The following is a 23,326-nucleotide window of genomic DNA, read 5'->3' as shown; positions in this document are numbered from 1 at the left end:
TTAAATGTTTAATCAGATCTTTTTCTTATTCCCCAAAATGAGGGAATTGAAGTAAATTTCTAAGGTACCCTCCTTTGATATCTCCAAATTGAGAATCTGTATTCTCTGGGTCAGCAAAATGCTCTATATTAAAATGTAAGTACTATTTCATAAGTTTTTGTAGAAAAATTGAATATTCAGATTCTTAAATGGTTAAGGATAAGTGCAATTAAAAATTGTGAAACACCTACTCTGTGCCTGGCACAGACCTTAGGGTTTTATACATGTTGCTTTGTTTTAATCCTTAACATAGTTCTGTCATACTGGTATAATTCCCCTTTTACGGATAAGCAAAAAGTTTAAGTAATTTGCTCATGGTGACACAGTTAAATATATTTCAGACAGGTTCTTCTTCTTTTATTTCTAAAATTGTTTTGGTTTAGTCCTGTGTCATCTTTAGCTTGTACTACTGTTATACGTTTCTAGTTCATCTCTGATCAGAGTTCAAGTCCATTTTCCCTACTGCTGCTAGACATATCTAGTAATATTCAGACCAGATTAAAGTGGCCTTTATGGAAACCTTTCAGGGATTACACATTGCTTATAATGTAAAGCCCGTATATATGTTTTAGCATGACTTATGTTATCTTCCTTGACTTGGTCCTTAGCTAACTTCCAGTTTCTTCTACTGCCACTTTCCCTTCACTCTGGGAATTACTTTATATCTCAGAACACACCATGCTGCTTTATGCTGTTGAGTGTTTTTCTTCTTTTCCAAGAATGCTTTTGTTTTCTTCTATTCTCTGGCTAATACCTGATCTTTTCTTTGAGACTCAACTCAAATTTGATAGTGATAACTCAAAAATTAACATTTTCTCCAGGAATTCCCTCCTCACTCAAGAAGCATTCCTCTGTGCTCCTGTAGCCTTTATAACATTTATATTGTTAATCATTATAACCTTTTTTCCCCATTTCCCTCTCCCTTATTAGACTATAAGTTTATAGAGTGTCTCCCTAATGCTTGGTATACTGTGTCTTTGAATGAGTGCTGCACACATTCATTAAACTGGTAATAGAATTGAGATTTGGACTCAGGGTCTGGTTTTCAAATCTGATTTCAGAAGTTGGAAATCAGTGAACTATTAGTTGTGAGATTCTCATGTTTGAGAACGTTTAAAGTTTTCAGTGGAGACAGTGTGTATCCTTGAGTTTATTTTTTTACATGTTTCAAAAGTTGTCTATTTTATGAGGCTGATTGAAATTTTTTCTTATTGTGGTAAAATATATGTAACAAAATTTACCTTTTTAACTATTATGTGTACGTTTCTGTGGCATTAAGTACATTCCCTTTGTTGTGCAATCATCACTACCATTCACCTCCAGAACTTTTTTAAGTTCCCAAACTGCACCTTTACCCATTAAGCAAAAACTCCCCATTTCTGCTTCATCCAGCCCCTGGCAACAACCATTCTTTTTGTCTTTATGAATTTGACTACTGTGGGTACCTCGTATAGGTGGAATCACGTAGTACTTGTCCTTTTAAGAGTATCTTATTTCACTTAGCATAACGTCTTCAAGATTTACCCATGTTGTAGTATGTGTAAGAATTTCCTTGATTTTTAAGAGTGAATAATATTCCATCATTTGTATGTACCGCATTTTTTAAATCTGTTAATCTTTTGATGGACACTTGGGTTGCTCCCGCTTGTTTGGCTATTGTGAATAATGCTGCTATGAACATGGGAGTGAAATTATCTGAGTCCCTGCTTTCAGTTCTTCTGGATATATACCCAGAAGTAGAGTTGCTGGATCATATGGTAATTCTGTGTTTAATTTTTTGAGGAAATGCCATACTGTTTTCCACAGTGCTATACCATTTTACATTCCCAGAAGTACACAAGGGTCCCAATTTCTCCACGTCCTTGCCAACACTTGTTATTTTCTGTTACAAAAAAATATTTTTTTGTAGTAGCCATCCTAGTGGCTGTAAAGTGGGATTTCTATATTTTTTAATGATTTAGGTGTAGTTTTGGATTTTTCTTAATATTTGAGGATCTCTTGCTCAGGAATGACACCTTTCAATTCTCCCACACCTTTCTTCTTATAATTCAGAATCTGTATTCTTTAAGCTATTTTAAATGTACTTTAATCTCCCTGAATTTTTTTCCTCTAAAACTGTCTTTCTCCCTCTCCTTTCTTCCAACAGTATGTACTGATTTGAATGATTCTTTAATTAAACACATCGTGATGGGAAATACTTCAGTGTGATCATCATATTTTGCAGAGATTTTTGGAGTAGGATTCAGAAGACTTGGATGTTTACAAACCAATTTTGTGACATTATCAGATTAGTCAACGTCTCTTAAGTCTCAATTTCCTTATTTTATCAACTGAGAAGTTGGATTTGATCCAGTAAAATTTTATTCAGGATCTACTGCATGTATGTCACGCTTGATTAGGTAGACATTATGGACATAAAAAGAGGAAGGACACAGCTTGGCCCTTAAGAATTAGCCTCATAGGTAATCCTTTAAGGGTCTTCTAAATCTGAAGTCTTGTTATTTTGCAAATGAAAAAACTATATGATTTTGTTTGCAGTGACTGTCAAATGGGGAAAGGAGAAATTTGAAGGTGTAGAATTGAATACTGATGAACCTCCAATGGTGTTCAAGGCTCAGCTTTTTGCATTGACTGGAGTACAACCAGCCAGACAGAAAGTTATGGTGAAAGGAGGAACATTGAAGGTAAAATTCAGTCCTAATTTTCATTACATACTATTATTATATAATTAATGAAACTTTTTTTTTTTTTTTAAAGATGACTGGTAAGGGGATCTTAACCCTTGGCTTGGTGTTGTCAGCACCATGCTCAGCCAGTGAGCGAACTGGCCATCCCTATTTAGGATCTGAACCCATGGCCTTGGTGTTATCAGCACTGCACTCTCCCAAGTGAGCGGGAGGCCCCTTGAAAACAATTTTTTTTTTTAAACTTTTTTTTTTGCGGCTGGCCAGTATGGGGATCCAAACCCTAGTGAAAATAACACCAGAAATGTGTTTAGTGTTAATGTAGCATCTGAAACATTTTTATTTGCTGGGAGTAGTCTATGGAATTAAAACTTTCTTATTCATGTTAGTGTAAGGGAGGAAGGATCATTGTAGCCATTTCAAAATACTGTAAAGTATTGTAAAAGCATCACATAAATTTTTATTTTAAAATGTGTGGTATCGGTGGATACCTCTGGGGAGTGGGGCACTTTACAATTTTTTGTATTGTTTGAATTTTTTTCCTGTGAGGATGTATTAATTTTTTTTTGGTTTAGATTAATATGAAATCTATTTGTATCTCCTTAGTAATTTTCTGTTATAGGGCTGGAAAATTTTATCTGTTAAAAACATGGAAGAATCTGGGTAGATTTGTTTTTTTAAAAAACTACTACAGGGGCCGAGCCTGTGGCGCACTTGGGAGAGTGCGGCGCTGGGAGCGTGGCGACGCTCCCGCTGCGGGTTCGGATCCTATATAGGACCGGCCTGGCTGAGTGCCGGTCACGAAAAAGGCGGAAAAAAAAAAAAAAAAAAAACTACTACAGAATGTATTTTTTTACATGCATTTGAATATTGAAATTCACAGCACTTCAACATCTTACCAAAGCCCTGGTTCTGGATTACTGGAAAACTTTATTTTTTCCTTTAGCCTATTTGCATCCTACTCACTTTAAGGAAGACCCTTTTCTCTTAAGAGTAATCGCTTTCTAACTCCTACCTGGAGATAGGAGAAAAAATTTTTTGTTTAAAAAGAGAAGGAACCTAATTTTTCTCTTAGTTCTTTGGAAATAGTCACACTGATTACAGTTAAGAGTCCAGGCTTACCTGTGTCATTGATGTAGGACCACAAAAAAGATGAGATATTTTCTCTGTTACTGTTTCTAAAACTATATAGTATAGTTTTAAAAAATACTTTCTTCAAGGGTTAGATATGAAATGCTAAAGAGCTGTAGTTAATTTTAGAGGTAAGAACTGGCTACCCCATTTTCTAGGCAGTAAAACACATGGTATAAAAACTTTGTTTACCACCCCGCCTTCCAAGTTGTAGTGTGAGCCTTTGGCCTTTAGTGAACTTCATTACCTAATTTGAGCTGAGCTATGTACTGGTGATGTACTGTGGAGAATTATAGAAAAATGTAATTAAATGAAACTGATTATTAATAGCTACCAAATGGGAGCTATTTATTGAGTACATTTCTGTGCCAGGCTTTTCATATATTTTCTTTAATTCTCAACTGAATGTGTTATCCATATTTTATAAATGAGGAAACGGAATGTCAGAGAGGCTTAAGTCGCATAGTATGGCACCAGCAGAGAATGTGATTTACAAGTCAAGCAGATATGGGTTCAGTTCCCAGCTTTCTGTGACCTGAGGGGGCATTTATATTTATCATTCCTTATGATTAGCAATTAATAGCCTTTAATAGCCCTTAAACTGAGAAAGGCCTTTTAGGAAGTTGCTGTTCCATTTTAAAGCAGGTTGTCTCAAGAGATAATTAGTGGCACCAGTGAAGAGGAGACAAGCATGTTGAATGTTCATACCTTCTTTAAAAAGAAAGGAGTAATATGGAACCAACTTTATCCTGTGAAGGGAAGGTCTGGGTTGCAGTAAGTTAAATCATGTGAAGCAGTGATGCCATTAAAAAAAAAAAATCTTTATTTTTTATTGAACACATTGAAGTGAAAGTATTTGTTAATTGCTTCATAGATGTGAAATTTAGGACTTGAGAAACATTTGTTGATGCAAATATTATTAGGAGTTTGCCTCAGGTAGTCTGGCTTACTCCTGTGGTATAATTTTTAATAGCTCTTGCATTCTTAAGAGTCTCCTGGCTTGGATGATAAGTTATACAGTCACCTCAATTATGTAGACCTCATTTCATAAGTTACTCTTCATTCTTGTCATGTAAACTAGTTATTAATTGGTTTTCCTGTTTCCATATGTGCAAAAAATAGTATCTATCATTTGTCATCAAACATTTTTTAGTACTTGCTAGAAGTGTTTTTTTATACTTAAGCATACTAGGTGCTGCCAGGTTTACTGTTTTTGATATTGTCTTACCTTAGGCAGTTTAAGCACTCGTTGTATTTCTTGGCTTTAGGACTGCATATGTTTTAAAACAAATTTCTGATTGCAGTAATTTTAAATAAAATTTGCATGCAGAAAGAATTTTATTCTATTTTAAAGTAGCTTAAAATTAGTTTATTATTAGATTATGTTCAGCTTGTGCCAAAGGTGGTTAAATGTTTTTTGTTTGTCTTTGAAACAGGATGATGATTGGGGAAACATCAAAATAAAAAATGTAAGTATTATCTCAACACTTACTAAAATGTAGTATCCTGATTATTATACCAGAATAAATTGAAAATGACTTTTTGTCATATGTGTATACAGTTGTTCCAGTACCATCTGTGGAAAATACTGTCCTTTTCCTATGGATTTGTGTTAGAGTCTTTGTTGAAAATCAGTTGTAGGTCTGTTTTTGGGCTCTTGTTTCATTGATCTAGTTGATTAAAGTTATACTAGTACCACATGGTCTTGATTATTAAATCTTTATAATAAGTCTTAAAATAAGATAGTGTAAGTTCTCCAACTATTTGTCCTTTTTCAAGAGTATTTTAGCTCCTTTGCATTTGCTTATGATTTTAGAATGTCAATTTCTACAAATTGACTGCTGGGATTTTGTTTGAGATTACATTGAATCTGAATCTCAATTTGAGGAGAATGAACATCTTAACAATATTGAGTATTAAAAATCTTTGAATACAGTGTATTTTCCATTTTTTTAGGTCTTTATTTTCTCTTAGCAGAGTTCTAGTTTTTTATTATAGTGATCTTACATGGTTTTTGTTAGATTCCTGGAACTTAATGTTTCTTTGCTGTTGAAATGATATTTTTATTTTATTTATTTATTTATTTATTTATTTTTTCCCAACCTAACTTTTCTTTCTTTTTTTTTTTTTAAATTTTATTTTGTCGATATACATTGTAGCTGATTATTGCTCCCCATCACCAAAACCTCCCTCCCTTCTCCCTCCCCCCTCCCCCCCAACAATGTCCTTTCTGTTTGCTTGTCGTATCAACTTCAAATAATTGTGGTTGTTATATCTTCTCCCCCCCCAGTTTGTGTGTGTGTGTGTGTGTGTGTGTGTGTGTGATTTATATATTAATTTTTAGCTCCCACCAATAAGTGAGAACATGTGGTATTTCGAAATGATATTTTTAAAAAAAATTTGTTTTCCAGTGTTCATGGTTGAATATAAAAATACAATTGATTTTTCTAAGTTTATTTTCATCCTGTGACCTTGCAATTAATTCACTTACTAGTTTCAGCAGTTTTTTGGTAGAATTCATTGGGTTTTCTATTTACATAAGCATGTTATCTGCAAATGATGACAATTTTACTTCTCCCTTTCTAATCTTTATGATGTAATATTTTTTAATTTTTATTTTAACATTTACTTGTACGTATTTGTGAGATAGAGAGTGTTGTTTCAGTATGTGCATGTATCTCACAATGATTCACTTAGAGTAGATAGCATAGTTTTTTACCCATTAGTCCACCTCTTCTTCTCCTCACCCCCTCCTCCCTTGGCCTCTGGTAACCTTTGTTCTACTCTCCACCTCTGTGAGAACCACTTTTTTTTTTTTTTTTTTTTTAGATTCCATGTGTGAGTGATACTATGCAGTATTTGTTTTTTTTTTTTTTTGCCTGACTTCACTTGACATGATGGTTTTGGGTTCTGTTTCCATCCGTGTTACGCTGCCAAAGACAGGATATCATTTTTTTATAGCTGAATAATATACCATTGTGTATATATACTACAGTTTTTTTATCTGTTCATCTGCTGATGGACATTTAGGTTGATTCCATCTCTTGGCTACTGTGAATAGTTCTGCAATGAACTTGGGGGTGCAAGTATCTTTTTGATATATTGATTTCATTTCTTTTGGGTATATACCCAGAAGTGGGGTAGCTGGGTTGTATGGTAGATCTATTTTTAGTTCTCTGAGGAACCTCCATACTGTTTTCCACAATGCCTGTACTAATTTACATTCCCACCAGCAATGTAGAAGAGTTCCTTTTTCTCTGCATCTTTGCCACCATTTATTTTCTGTCTTGTTGATGATAGCCATTCTTAGTGAAGTGAGATGACCTCTCATTGTGGTTTTAATTTGCATTTCCCCGGTGACTAGTGATGTTGAGCATTTTTTCATGTGCCTGTTGGCCATTTATAGGTCTTTTTTTAAGAAATGCCTGTTCAGATCTTTAGCCCATTTTTTATATATATATATATATATTTTTTTTTTTTGCTGTTGAGTTGTTTGAGTTCCTCATATATTTTGGATATTACTCCCTTGTCTGATGTGTAGTCTGCAAACACTTACATTCTGTAGATTGTCTCTGCAAATGATGGCAGTTTTACCTTTCCCTTTCTAATCTTTATGACTTCTAATTATTTTAAGTGTTATTGAGGTGTAGTTGATAAGCAAATGACATCTAATTTATGTTTCTTGCCTAACTTCCTTCTAGGATGTCTAATACAGTACTGAATAGAAAGTATTGAAAGTGGACATCTTGTCTTTTCCTAGTTCACTAAACCTTAAAATTATGAATGGCTGTTGAATTTTAAGTGCTTTTTTTGCTCCTTGTTGAAATGATCATATGATTTTTCTTTTTTTAATTTTTTAAAATTTTTTTATTGTTTTATTTTTTCTTAATTTTATTTTGTCGATATACAATGTGGTTGATTATTGTGGCCCATTACCAAAACCTCCCTCCCTCCTCTCTCTCCCCCCTCCCACCCAACAATGTCCTTTCTGTTTGCTTGTCGTATCAACTTCAAGGAATTATAGTTGTTATGTCTCCCTCCCCTGATTTTTCTTTTTCTTTTTTATTTTGGTAAGTGGTTAGTCTCATTGGATTTTTTACTTCTTGGTTGAAGTATATGAAGGAAATCTGGCCTCATATGGTTTAAAAAAGAAGTTGTCTTTTCAGATAAAATTGTGGGCATTCTTCTTTCATTGTACACCAAAACTCAACATGTGGTAGTTTATTAAAGTTTAGTTGGAGGGGTAAAATCTGAAACCACATTAGTGACCTTTTGTACATTAAAATCTATTTGTCTGTTTTGCACTTAGGGTGAATCTCATACCCATGCATGATTTTGTAATATCTTGTGTAAGTCATTTGGAAAAGGTTGGTTTCCTGAATTATTTTGATCTTACATATGTTGATGCATTTCACTATGCAGTGTCAAAAATTGCATTCATTAATATCACTTCCAGTCTCAACAGAAAAGTCTGGGAAGCTGCCAACTGCATAATGACAGTTAAAAATTCTAATTTTCACTTGAAAGCTCTAACTTTGTCATTGGCAACTATAAATATTGGCAGTTGTTTTCCTTGAAGTGACAGGCTCACTTTGTTCGTTTTTGAGAATATGTTAGCTGGTTACTGAAGTCTTAAATAAAAGTCATGATTTATGAGTTGTTTTAAGTAAAAATGGTACTCCGTAAAAAAGTAGTTAGTCCAGTGTGCAACTCAAACATTTGCACAAGTGCTTATCCTGAAGACAACTATCATTCTTTGGTAAGCAGCAGAAGTTTTTTTTTTTTTTTTTTTTTTTTTTTGTCTTTTTCGTGACCGGCACTCAGCCAGTGAGTGCACCGGCCATTCCCATATAGGATCCGAACCCGCGGCAGGAGTGCTGCAGCGCTCTCAGCGCCGTACTCTCCCGAGTGTGCCATGGGGTCGGCCCTAGAAGTTTTTTATGATATATCTCATTCCATAATGTAGAAGATCAAAAGAAATGTATTCAAGGTTGAGATTTAGTAAAATTAATCATTTTACTACTTCATTTTGTTGCTACTACCTTGATACGTGCTAAGTGGCCTACAGTTTTAGCCACTAATGCTTTAGCACCATCAGTGTGACATCAACATAGTGAAAAAGGGAAATAACATCTTGGTATTATTATGAAAATGGTTTTGACCTTGCTGACTGTGAAAGAATCCCAGGGACTAATAGGGGGTCCCAGGCAATGCTTTGAGAACTGCAGCCTGGGATAAACCCACGAATTCATGCTGTATTTATCTCCTTTATGTATTGCCGGATTTAACTTTCTGATATATTTTAAAGGATATTTGCATATATGTTCATGGGGGATATTTGTCTGTATTTTTATATTGTTACATCTTTCATTTTTTGATCAGGGTTATGTTTGACTCATTAAAAGAGTTGAAGTATTTCCTTCTCTTTTCTGAAAGAGTTTGTTTAAGATTGGGTATTATTTCTTTAAATACTTGAAATAATTTACCAGTGAGTTCCCTCTGGACCTGGTTATTCTTTGTGGGAATTTGTTTAATTAATATTAAATTTCCTTAATAGATACAGGGTTTTCTAGATTTGATTTTCTATTTTTTCTTATGTCAGTTTTGGCGAGTTTTACCTTTCAAGGAATTTGTTTATTTTAACTATGTTAAATTTATTGACATGAAGTTGCTCATAATATCCAGAATATTCACTAATTATCCTTTTTATAACACCTTTGTTGATATTCCCTCTCTCATTCCTGTTTTTTTGTTTTTGAGGGCTGGCCGGTACAGGGATCAAACCCTGGACCTTGGTGTTATCAGCACCATGCTCTAACCAACTGAGCTAACTGGTCAGCCTCCTTCTCTCATTCCTGGTAATAGTAATATGTGTTTTTACATGTTATGTTTCAGTCAGTTTTGCTAAGGATTTATCAATAAATTTTTTCAGTTTTTTTGACTCTGTTGATTTTATGTTATTCATTTTCTATTTTGATATCCAATCTTAAAATTATTTACTTTTTTTTACTTTTCGATTTCAATTGTTTCATTTTCTTGCATTTTAATGTGTATGCTTAGATCACTGATTGTTATTCCTTTTTATATAGACATTTAAAATTGTTAATTTCTCTTTAAGCCTTTCTAGCTGCATCTACAAGTTTACGTATGTTGTGTTTTCATATCATGCAGTAAAAGTATTTTCTAACTTGTGATTTCTTTTTTAACCCATGGATTATTTAGAACTATGTTGTTTAATTTCCGATTATTTGGGGATTTTTCTAGATATATTTGTGTTATTTTTAATATGATTCTGTGTTGTCACATAATGAAATTTATTGATTCTTGTTTTATGGCCCATTCATTTGGTGAATGTTTCAACTGCACTTGAAAGCAATATGTGTTCTGCTTCATTGGATGAGGTGTTCCATAAATGTCAATTAGGTCGTGTTGGTTTATAGCTCAAATCCTCTATATCTTTACTAAATTTTTGTTGTTGTTCTACTTGTTTTATCAAATATGTTGAAATCCCCACCTGTAATTGTGGATTTGATCATTTCCCCTTTCACATCTATCAATTTTTGCTTCATGTATTTTGAAGTTCTGTTACTAGGTACACACATATATAGGATTGTTATGTCTTGATGAGGTGACCTTATACCACTGTGAAATGTTCCTCTTTTGGTCTGGTAATATTCATTGTTCTGAGATATACTTTGTCTGATGTTAATATAGCCACTTTCTGTTTTTAAAAATTATTGTTTGCATTTTATAGCTTTAAAAAATCTTTTTGCTATTAATCCATCTGTTTCTTTATATTTAAAATGGATATTTTAAAAGACAACATATAGTTGAGTCTTGCTTTTTCATCCCATCTGACAATTTACCTTTTAATTGGAGCATTTAGACCACAATGTTCAATGTAATAATCAATATTTTTGGATTTAAGTATACTGTCTTGCTATTTGTTTTCTATCTTTCTCATCTGTTCCTTCTTTCTTTTTTTCTGACTTCTTTTTGATTATTTTTTATTTTGTTGTTTATTTTGCCTTGAGTATTTTTAATTTGTGTCTCTACCTTTGTTATACCTCTGTTTTATTCTTTATGCTTTTGTAATAGCTTTATTGAGATATAATTCACAGACCATAAAATTTACTCCTTCAAAGTTTTCAATTCACTGTTTTGTATTATCTTCATAGAGTTGTGTAACCATAAACTCTATCTAGTTTTAAAACATTATCCATATCCCTAAAAGAAACCCTGTACCCATTAGCAGTCATTCCCCATTCTCCCTCCATCCTCAGTTTTAATGATTACTCTAGGGTTGTAGTTCTCAGTGTGTGTCCTAGGAACTCTGTGCAGTACCCAATACACATTCAAGGGGTCCTTGAGGTCAAAACTATTTTCATAATATTAAGATTTTATTTGCCTTTTCTGTTGTTTGTTTGTATACAGTAGAGATTTTGGTGTGATATTGCAGCAGAAGCACATTTGAAAATCTACTATCTTGTCTGAAGCCTATGTTACAGAGTTTTAAAAAGATGTAAAGCAATGTCACTTTTCACCAATTATTTTTGGGAAATTATATTTTATAAAAAATGCTCTTTATGTTAACATTAAATGGATATGTTATATTTAAATGAATGAATGAGCATTATTAAATGTTTTCAGTTTTAATTTCTAATATGATAAATATTGATAGATAAAACTCATGTAACAAAAGCTCCTGGGAGTCCTTTAATTTTTTAAGAGCAAATCAGGGATTGTCAAATTATGAACTGCAGTTTAAATCTGGCCTGCAGCCTTTTTTTGTAAGATCTGCAAGTGAAGAATGATTTTTATATTTTTAAAGAGTTAGAGAAGACCCCAAAACAACAAGAATATGTAACAGAAACTGTATGTAGTCCACAAAACCTAAAATAAGGGTTCTAAAACAATGTTTTTTACTGCTGCTACAGGGGTTACAATGTATGTCTTTAACTTATCATGGTCTGCCGTCCAATAACAAATGACTTCTGTTCTAAGGCCCTTACAGCAGTATAGTGCTTCCATTTTCCTGCTCTTACCTTTTGTGGTAGTCATACAGTTTATTGCTATATATGTTATAAACTCTATACTATATTGCTATTGTACTATGTTGCTATTATTTTTGCTTTAGTCACTTATCTTTCAAAGAAGTTAAAACATTGAGAAAATCCTTATTTACCATTTTTGATGCTCTTTATTCCTTTGTGTAAATTCAAATTTCTGTAAGATACCATTTTCTACTGCCTGAAGAACTTCCCTTACATTTCTTCTGAGGCAGATCTGTGAATTTTTCGATAAAAATAGAGTTCTAGATTAACACTTTTCCCCCCAATACTTTGAAGGTGTGTCACCATTGTCTTCTGTCATTCTTATCTTTGTTCTCTTCATGGAATGTGTCTTTTTTCCTGTTCATGCTTTTGAAATTTTATCTTAATTGGCTTTCAGCAATTTCATTTTGATGTGCTTGAACTTCTTGGATCTGCAAGTTTATAGTTTTAGCTATTTCTTAAAATTTTTTTTTGTCTGTCTCTTTTTTGATACTATAATTACACATATATTAATATTGGGTTGTTTTTACCTGTTATAGAATTTCACATAAATGGAATCATAGAGGATGCATTCCTTGTTTTCTTACTACTTTCACTTATCATATGTTGTTGTTGTTTATTATTTTTTTAAATACTTCATTTTATTAAATAACTTATTTATAAAGTCAAACCAGTACATTGGCTTGTTAGGGGAAACCACTCCTTCACGCTGTCTCATACCCTGGAATAGATTATGCCAGGTATCAGAACATTCCCTGTATACAATTTATTCACAACAGAGTATGGAATGAAAGTGGAAGGGCAGATCTTTACAAGTGAGGAAAATTGTGTTAATGATTCAACACATCCCAGTTTAAGTGGAGCACCAGGGTAAGTTGTTGCACATACCACCCACTTCCCCATCCAACCTCCCCACCAGTTCCTGTCCTTCGCCAATCAACACTGAGATGTCCTAAACCCAAACAGTTTCCGTCCAACCATTTTCAGAGGGTTACACATGGAAGATAACTCACCCCAATTCTCACCTTTGAGATTAAACAGGGTCGAATAGGGCAGGAGAACTATGGCCAAAACCAAGTGAAGATTTTTAAGGAAGCTTTATCATATGTTGTTGAGATTTAGTCTTATTGTTGCATGTATGAGCGTTTGGTCCCTTTAATTTCTTTCTTTCTTTTCTTGTGTGTGTGTGTGTGTGTGTGTGTGTGTGTGTGTGTGTGTGTGTGTTTTGTTCATCTGTAAATGATTCTTACTCTTTCTACATTTTGACTACGATGAATAAAACTGCTGGGAACCTTCGAGTGAAGAGATAATATGAATCTTTCCATGGACTTTTTGAAGAACTCTTGTACAAGCTTTCTATTTTTTTTTGACTAAACACCTAAGAGTGAAATTGCTAGGTCATATAGGTATAGTTTTAACTTTATAAGAAACTGCCAAACACTTTCCAAATGAGTAATATATGAGAGATACAGTTGCTCCACATCATCACCAGCATTTGATGTCAATCTTTTTAATTTTAGCCATTCATTCTGGTGGGTGTCTAGTGATACTTTCTTGTGGTTTTAGTTCGTATTTCGCTGATGGCCAATGACGGTGAACATTATTTCATGAGCTTATCGGAAACTTGTTTATCTTTTTGTGTAATATCTATTCAAATCTTATACCTATTTTTTAATTGGATTATTTGTTTTCTTTTAATTGAGTTTTAAATACTCTGCCTGGGGCCGAGCGCGTGGCGCACTAGGGAGAGTGCGGCGTTGGGAGCGCGGAGACGCTCCCGCCGCGGGTTCGGATCCTATATAGGAATGGCCGGTGCGAGCGCCGGTCACGAAAAAGACAAAAAAATAAATAAATAAATAAAAAATAATAATAAAATAAATACTCTGCCTGTACTGGATATCTATATGTGTGTGTATATATATATATATACACACTTTTTGAGAGAGATACGTCCTGTGGGTATTGTCTGCCAGTCTGTTTTATTTTTGTCTTTGTGATAATGTGTTTTGTTGGGTAGAAGTTAATTTTGCTGAAGTCTAATTTATCCGTTATTTTCTTTATGATGGATGTATACTATTTGTGTTCTAAGAAGCCATCGCCTATGACAAGGTCACAAGAGACTTTCTGTTTCCTTCTAAAACTTGTAAGTTTTAGCTTTTACATTTAGATATATCATCCATTTTGTGTAAATTCTTGTGTTGTGAAGTAATGGTTGAGGTTTATCTTTTCCGCATGAATATTCAGTTGTGTGGGCACCATTTGTTGAAAAGACTGTCCTTTCCCATTGTACCTCAGTACCTTTTGTTGAAAATCAGTTACCATATACATGTGGGTCTATTTCTGGATTCTTTTCTCTTTCATTGATTTGTGTATTTACAAATTGGTGTACCTTTACACCAGTACCCACTCCCTACTGTTTTAATTATTCAAACCTTGAAATCAAGTAGTATAAGTCCTCCAGTTGCTCTTTTTTAAAACCGTGTTGTCTATTCTAGGACCTTTGCATGTCTGTTACACAGTTTAGATTCAGCTTGTCATTTTATACAAAAGAACCTGCTTGGATTTTGATTGGAATTACATTGAATCTGTATATCAATTTGGGAATCTTAATATTGAGTCTTCTAATCCACAAACATGGTATATGTCTCCTTTATTTAGGTCTTAGTATTTCTTACAACAATGCTTTCTATTTTTAGTGTAGGGTCTTGCACATATCTTGTTAAATATATCATTAAGTAGTTCATGTTTTGATGTTAACATGAATGATATTTTTCAACTGTCATTTTCCAATTTTTTGTTGTTAGTATATAGGAATAAGATTAATTTCTGTATATTGACCTCGTATCCTGTGACTTAGCAGATTTCACGTATTAGTATCTTAGGATATTGTAGGTATATAGTCCTGTCATCTGCTAATAAGGACAGTTTTATTTTTTCCTTTTCAATCTGTGCATTTTCTTTTTCTTTTTTTTTTTCCTTGCTTTATTGAAGTGGTTAAGACTTTGAACACAGTGTTGAGTAGAAGTGGTTGATAGTGGATATCATTGCCCTTTTCCTGATCATAGGGGAAAAGCTTTCAGTCTTAGCTGGAGGTATTTTGTAGATGTTCATCATCAGGTTGAGGAAATTCTATTTCTAGTTTGCTGAAGTTTTCACATGAATGGGAGTTGAATTTTATCAAATGCTTTTTTGTATCATTTGAAAGGATCATTTGTATTTTCTCCTTTCATCTGTTTATGAGGTAAACTGTACTGACTGTTTTGAATATTAAACCAACCTATATTCTTAGGATAAACCCCACTTGGTTGTTATGTAGTATCCTTTTTATTTATTGGTACATTCTATTTGCTAGTGCAGACGCTCCCCAACTTATGGTTTGACTTTGGAGTTTCCAGTTTTACAATGGGTTTATTGGGATGTAACTCCAGCGTAAGTTGAGAAGCATCTGTGCCTGTTAAAGATTTTTGTGCATCTTTTCGTGAGAGATATTGGTTTATAGTTCTCTCTCTCTCTCTCTTTCTCTCTCTCTCACCCCCCCCTCCCTCCCTCCCATGGCTGGCCAGTGCAGGGATTATCCCTTCTTTTCTGAGTTTGTATTATTTTTTCTTTAAATTTGCATAGAATTCTCCAATGAAGTCATCTGAGCTTGGAGTTTCTTTTTGGGAAGACTTTAAAATTAAGAATTTAGTAGGATTATTCAGATATTATCTTTTCTTGTGTATCAGTTTTGATAATTTGTATCTTTTTTTCTTTTCTTTTTTTTTTTCTGGTGACTAGTTGTTAAGGGCATCCGAACCTTTGACCTTGGTGTTATCAGCACCAGGCTCTAACCAAGTGAGCTAACTGGCCAGTAATTTGTGTCTTTTAAGGAATTGGTCCATTTAAGTTGTTGAATTGATTGGCATAATGCACTCTTATACTTTAATCCTAGAATCTGTAGTACTGTTTTCTCTTTTTTTTCCTGGTGCAGGTTGAATATCCCTTATCTGAAATGCTTGGGACCAGAAGTGTTTCAGATTTTGGATTTTTTAGTATTTGTGGAATGCATACTGGTTGAACATCCCTAATCTGAAATCTGAAATGCTCCATGAGCATATCCTTTGAGCATCATGTTGACGCTGGAAAAGTTTCAGATTGAAGAGCATTTTGGATTTCAGATTTTTGGGTTAGGAATGCTCAAACTGTATTGGCAATTGTGATTTCTCTGATTTTCTTCATCATCTAGACAGTTTTATCAATTTCATTGACATCCCCCATCACCCCCCACACCCAAAGAACCAGCTTTTGCTTGTTTGTTATTGATTTTCCCTCTTTGCTTTATTTCCTTCTTTCTCCTTTGGTTTTAATTCACAGTTTTACTGGTGCTTAAGGTAGAAACTTACCTACATTATTGATTTTAAGACTGTTTATTGATTTTAAGACTGTTTGTTGTTTTCTTTTTTTTTTCTGGCAGGCTGGTATGGGGATCTGAACCCTTGACCTTGATGTTACAAGGCCATGCTCTAACCACAGTTTTTATTGTGGTAATGTTTTACAGAAGTTTTCAAGATTTATGTAGTTAGTGACATCAGTCTTTTTCATATTTAATGTCAATTTTAGAAAACTTTCCAACTGTGAGATGTTTATGGATTCAGTTTATATATATATATATTTTTTTTGTACGTTTAAATCTTCACTCTGTAATTCATTTTGGTTGTGGTGCAGCATGAGGTAGGGAACTGATAATACATTTTTAAAAATTAATACCCAGTTTTCCCCAAGATTTTTCATTATATAATCTATTTCTCTAATAATTTTAAATGACATTGTTTTAGTCTCCTTTCTTTATTCTTCCTTTCCAGAAATTTACTAGGTATTGTCATGGGTATAAATTTACATGAATCAACCATTTTGTAAAGTTTCAAAAAAGCATTTTATAAAATTTATATAGTAATTTATAATCTCGTGTGTGTGTGTGTGTGTGTGTGTGTGTGTGTGTGTCTGTGTGTCTGTGTGTGTGTGTGTGTGTCGCACTAGTAGGGGGAATGAAGCCTTGGCATTATAAGGCCGTGCCCTAACCAACCGAGCTAACTGGCCAGCTATAATCACATCTTTATAGTAATTTTTTTATTTCAGAAATCTGTCATGTCCTTCAATCCATTTAGGTTTTTTAAAAAATATCTCTAAATGTAGAGCTTTATAGTTTTCTTGTTAAGGTATTACGTATTTCTTGTTATGTTTACTTTTAGATATTTGTTGGTATTTTTCTTTTCTGTTGTGCTTTCTAACTGGTTATTGTGGGTATATTCTTTAAATATTTGGTTCTGGAGGGAGTTGTCTTTGGAAAAAGATTTTTTAGTGATGGCTTAGTACTTACATTGTGTTATCATAGAAAAAGTTTAACTAAAAATAAAAGGTAATAGAATGAAGGTTATTGCATTTCAGCGTTAGGTATTCTTAAGACTGTGAGTTTGTTGACCTTACTAAGTTTCCTGATTTTAATCATCATCTGGATATTTTTCATCTTCTTTGGCTATATTTTTTTCCTCTCTGTTTTTTTTTGTTGTTGTTGTTCCCCACTTTCTTTGTCTCATGTGTTCGTGTTTTCCAATTAAGATATTGAGTGGGAGAGTAAAATGATTTTTGTATTTCAAGATTATGAGATTAAGGATGACGGTGTCTTGTTCTTTTGTATGGAGTGTTTAACACATGTATTGAATGTAAGTATTTACTTGGGTTAATGTCTAAAATAATAAAATTGGATATTTTGAACTAATTTACTCTGATATCTTCTAGAAATGGAGATTTTCATGCTCTCAAGCAATTGTTACAATTACACAATAGGCATTCACAGACAGAATCTTATTAATGGTTACTTTTATTTATTATGGGGAGAAAAGATGCCATTAAATGTTAATGATCATTTGACAAATTCTTTTCACTTCAGTATTGTAAGCATTACCAGTTTTTTTTTTAAGGCAATACTGATTTTTTTTCCCCTCACCTTTATTGAGGTATAATTTATATAGAGTAAAATTCATCTATTTTTAGTGTAGCTTGGTGAATTTGGGTAATTTTATACAGTCATGTAACCACCACCACAATCAAGATTTAGAAGTTTCATCACTCTAAAAAGTTTCTTTATGCCCTTTTGCAGATAAGTAGGTGACCCCTGACCCCAAGCAGCCACCTAGAAGTTTTTTATTTTTTTAACCAGTCAATGATTTTTTTGTTGTTGTTGGCTGGCTGGTATGGGGATCCATCTTGGTGTTACCAGCATCATGCTCTCCCAAGTAAGCTAACTGGCCAGCCCCAATTCAGTGATTTTTGATAGTATATTTACAGAGTTGTGTAACCTTCACCACAATCTAATTTTACAACACTCTGTCACCCCAGAAAGAAACTCACACCCATTTAAAGTCACTTACTCCTCTTTCCCACCTTCCTTGCCAGCCAGTAATCTAATTTCTATAGATTTGCCTTTGTGGTAAGTAGAGTCACGTAATGTGTGTTCTTTTGCGTCTGGCTTCTTTCATTGGACATAAACATGATGAACTTTTAAGGGTTTTCCTGAAATTACTTTTTTTTTTTAAACAGGGAATGACTCTACTAATGATGGGGTCAGCAGATGCTCTTCCCGAAGAACCCTCAGCTAAAACTGTCTTTGTAGAAGACATGACAGAAGAACAGTTAGCGTCTGTCGTAAGACATATCAAATTTTATGTTTGATCACTACTTTTTGAAGGACACTCATTAAGATGTCTTTCAGAAAGTAATATCTAAATGTTTTGATGATTTAATCAAGATGTATGTTTTTAGCAGTAAATAAGTTTTGTTATATTTGAAATTAACTTAAGGGAGTCCTTGTATAGTCAGATAATAAATAAAATTAGGTTTTGTTTTCTGTTTTACACTTTATTATTGCTTTTCAAACTTCTGAGTGAATTTACTTAGGCTTAACTTAAATTTAACAGTGAACATCAAGTTTATATTTCAAGGCTTCTGCTTTTAAACTCCAAGATTCTGTAAGGTGTTAAGGACTATAATTAACCGTATTTTACAGATGACAGTTTTGTTGTAAGATGCACACACACATATAAAGTCAATATCTGTAATAAATATGTTTGGCAGATAGCACTATTTAAGTGTTTACTGTTATTTTATGAGAAAACAGGATCAAAGAATAGTTATTTAATTTAATTTATTTTGTTTTATTATTTTTTGGTGGCTGGCTAGTATAGGAATCTGAACTCTTGATCTTGGTGTTGTAACACTGCACTTTAACCAACTGAGCTAATTGTTAAGTCCAAAGAGTAGATTACATGCTAGGATGTTTAAATCCTTAAATACTTTGTGTTGAAAATATATAGTTTATCCTGAATTGAAATGCAAAGTCAGTTAGAAACTGGCCGGAGCATGTGTCAAATGTTATTTTGTTAAACATGTAGCATTTATATAAGTGCCATTGATTTTCTTGTTTTTTTTTTTTTTTTTTTTTTAAGTGATTCTGTGCATATTTGGCTACTCTATTCTCATCATAAGCCTGCAAAGGAGGCAGAACTTATGTGATTGTTCACTGGTTATTTTCAAGAAGGGAACTAAAACATAGAATGATTGTTAGCATGATACGATCAAAAATTTTTATTGGGGGAGAAAAAACATTGTTACTTAGGGTGAAGATGCAATGAATATAAACTAGTAAGGGCTCGTAAATAGTCCTTGATTCAAAGTGTGAACTTTAGTGATTTATATATGCCATGTCATTTTATAAAAATGACTTAATTCTTTTTTTGTCAGATGGAATTACCATGTGGGTTGACAAACCTTGGTAACACTTGTTACATGAATGCTACAGTTCAATGTATTCGTTCTGTGCCTGAACTCAAAGATGCCCTTAAAAGGTAAGACTGAAGAGAAATGTTTTGTCTTTTTTGAGTGAGGAAGGTTCACATTTGGGTGAGTAGTGTTTTTTTGTTTTTTTTTTTTTCATCTTTATTGAGATATAATTCACTTAAACAATTTACCCTATAAAGTGTTCAGTGGATTTTGTTATATTCACAAGGTTGTTCAACCGTCACCATAATCTAATTTTAGAACATCTGTCCTTATTCCCCTTAAAGAAACCTGATACTCATTGGCAATCATGCCTTATACCCTTCTAACCACTTCCAGCCCTAGGAAACCATAAATCTACTTTTTGGGCTTATAGATTTGCCCATTCTGGGCATTTCATATAAATGTAATCAACAATATGTCATCTTTTTTGTGACTGGCTTCTTTTACTTAACATAATATTTTCAAAGTTCATTCATGTTATAGCATGTATTAAAACTTCATTCCTTTTTATGGTTGAATGATAGTACATTTTATGGATATATCACATTTTGTTTATCCATTCATTCTGTTGATGGACATTTGGATTGTTTCCACTTTTGGCCATTATGAGTAATGCTTCTAGGAACATTTGTATTCAAATTTTTGTGTGGACAAATTGTTTTCATTTCTCTTGATTATGTATCTAGGAGTGCAGTCATATGGTAACTCCGTGTTTAACATTTTCAGGAAATGCCAAACTGTTGTTTCAAAGTGGCTGTACCATTTTACATTCTCACCAACAGTATAAGAGGGTTCCAGTTTCTCCATCTGAGTCCGTATACTGTTTTATTGTTTCTTTTCTAACTTCCTAAGTTGTGTGTTTGGATCATTTATTTGTTCTTGTGTAATAATGAAAGCATTTAATTCTGAGATTTTACTTGCTCCCTGTTCATTAGATGAGGCTGTTCAAATGTTTTAAAAAAAACCACTGTAAAATCTCTTACCTTTTCCATTTGGCCTAAAGTTTGTTTGGTTTCAATTATTGAATAATAACATGCAGAAAAGTGTACATTATAAGTGTACAGCTCAATGAATTATCCCAGAATGAACACATTCATGTAACCAACACACAGATAAAGAAACACAGAACCCTACCAGCCCTCCAAAAGTCCACTTACATATATCTTAATCGCTACCCCACCCTTCTTTTCCAAAATTGTCAATACTAACTGCATAGATCAATTTTGCCTGTTTTGGACTCTTTTTGAACAGAAACGTACAGATTGGGTTCATTTGTGTCTGGCTTATTATGGTTGGTTTATCCATATCGTGGATAGTTGTAGTTCATTCATGTTCATGCAGTATATATGGTATTCCATTGTGTGTGTATACTTCCAATTTGTTATCCATTCTTCTGTGGATGAATATTGGGTTGTGCTCAGTTTCTGGTTATTATGAAAAATATCCTCTGAACATTCTAGTACATGGTTTTGGGGCACATGCACATGTGTTTCTGTTGTGTAAGTATGTATGCATACATATGCACATGTCTAGGGTGAAACTGCTGGGTCATAAAGGTCTATATAATATATTCAATTTAAGTATATTTTACCAAACAGTTCTCCAAAATGGTGGTACTCACTCACATTTTCATCAGCATTATATATATAACCTTTCCATCTGCTCCAAATCTTGACCTTACAGTTTAATCCAGGGTATTTAGCCTGTGAATTTAGAAACATACATGAAAGCATATGTTACAAATTAGTTTGTGTTTTTGATCTGATGTATGATTGATTGTTGTGAATATTTCTAGAAAATAGATGCTAGAAAAGTGAAAATGTCCTCTTTGTAGATTTCAAAATATGAGACATTAAGTAACCTTAATTAATTACATTCAGATTTTATGTATGATTAATTTTTAAAGTTTTTTTTATTGATTTGACAAAGACAAGAATAAGTTTCTCTCTTTGTACTTTTTAACTATAAAACCTCTCAATAGTTCTATTAAAACCTCTCAGTACTTCTGTCAGTTTCTCTTTTTATTTTCTAACAGTTTTGCTTTGTAAACTTCCATGTTAATATTATTTGACTTATTGGATGGTTTTACCTTAATTAGGAATTATATATTTTATTGATATAATATTGAAAGCGTTTTGGGGGATGGTATTAAATTATCTATGACTTTACTGTTGTTCTCAGTTACTAAAAACAAAAAGATTGATATTCATTAGTGTACCTTTGCCGTAAATGTAGAAATAGTTACATGCTCATGTTACTATATAACAAGAAGTAAAATTTAGTAACGGCAACAATTATGTGGATAATTACATACTTCAGTTACGTTCTGTGATACATTTGCTTTTACTAGTACTTCATTTTAATTTCTTAAAGTGTCTTTTAAAAGTTGGTAAAATGTCTGACGGGCTTAATGATTTTCAGGTTTTTTAAATTCTTCAATTAAATATAATTTAACATAATATTTTCTATGACCTCTTTCATTCTACTTATGTAAGCATAGAGTTTTTGCTTTTTTATTTTTTATTTATTTATTTATTTTTTGTCCTTTTCATGACCGGCACTCAGCCAGTGAGTGCACCAGCCAGGTCTATATAGGATCCGAACCCGCGGCGGGAGTGTCGCAGCGCTCCCAGCGCCACACTCTACCAAGTGCGCCACGGGCTCGGCCCAGTTTTTGCTTTTTTAGATTGATACGATTTACATCTAGTGAAATGCACATTACCTTAAATGTTCAGTTTGATCAGTTTTGACAAATGCGCATTTTCTATAATTTATTTTTCTAGCAAAGTATAGAACGTTTCATTGTTTTCTCAGTTAATTCTCATTTTCTCTACTCTCCTCCAGCAACTACTGATTTTATATTACTTTGCACATCCTAGAACTTAAAATAAATGTAATCATACGATGTACTTTTCTTTTGGTCTGGTTTGTTTCACTCAGTATCAAGTTTTTGAGATTTGTCCATGCCCTTGTGTCAATCTGTAATTCTGGTTGCTCTACAGTCTTTCTTATGTTGGGTGATATCAGTCCTTTTTGTTTCAGTCACTCTTGTGGGTGTATAGCCCATAAGCATAGTTTTAACCTTAGTGAATGTGCAATCCCCCTTCCCCCTCAGTGTCTGATATAATCCGAATGATAATTTCAGATCTTTTGTCATAAGACATTGTATGAGTAATGAGTATGGTTTAAATATTCCTTTGGATGGCTTGTCCATTACACTGTTGTGAACTAAGTGAGAATCCATAAAGCTGAAAGCAAATTTAGAAATCATTTAATAGAAACCCATCAATTTATAGATGAGCAAACTGACTTGAAAAGTAACTTATTTAATGTTAATGTAGATGTATGACTTTTGATTTAATGTTTTAGTTCTAATGCTTTTTTTAAGTTATTTCCGAGATTCTTTTCTCTGTAATTAATAGACATTTTTGTTCCACACTATTTTCAGAAAATGTTTGTTTTAGGGCCGGCCCGTGGCTTACTCGGGTGAGTGTGGTTCTGATAATGCCAAGGCCACGGGTTCGGATCCCATATAGGGATGGCCAGTTAGCTCACTGGGTGAGCATGGTGCTGACAACACCAAGTCAAGGGTTAAGATCCCCT

At 33.3% G+C, this 23,326-nt stretch overlaps 1 protein-coding gene across 3 annotated transcripts in view; it reads left to right on the top strand.

Annotated features, from left to right (window-relative positions):
• The window catches only part of USP14 (ubiquitin specific peptidase 14), a 44,137-nt gene that overhangs the window by 1,303 nt on the left and 19,508 nt on the right, over positions 1-23,326 (top strand). For 2 of the 3 annotated variants that reach the window (XM_063076613.1, XM_063076610.1), the window contains exons 2-5: positions 2,578-2,723; positions 5,291-5,323; positions 18,485-18,589; positions 19,685-19,788. In XM_063076613.1, coding sequence (XP_062932683.1) covers positions 2,578-2,723; positions 5,291-5,323; positions 18,485-18,589; positions 19,685-19,788 — 388 coding nt within the window. Of the gene's footprint in view, positions 1-2,484; positions 2,502-2,577; positions 2,724-5,290; positions 5,324-18,484; positions 18,590-19,684; positions 19,789-23,326 lie in introns of those variants that run through there. The other variant, XM_063076611.1, reaches the window with a different exon arrangement.

The sequence above is a fragment of the Cynocephalus volans genome, chromosome 13 (assembly GCF_027409185.1).
Source record: "Cynocephalus volans isolate mCynVol1 chromosome 13, mCynVol1.pri, whole genome shotgun sequence".
Taxonomy (NCBI): domain Eukaryota; kingdom Metazoa; phylum Chordata; class Mammalia; order Dermoptera; family Cynocephalidae; genus Cynocephalus; species Cynocephalus volans.
The sequence above is the reverse complement of the archived record's forward strand: the minus strand, read 5'-3'. Positions and strand labels throughout refer to the sequence as shown.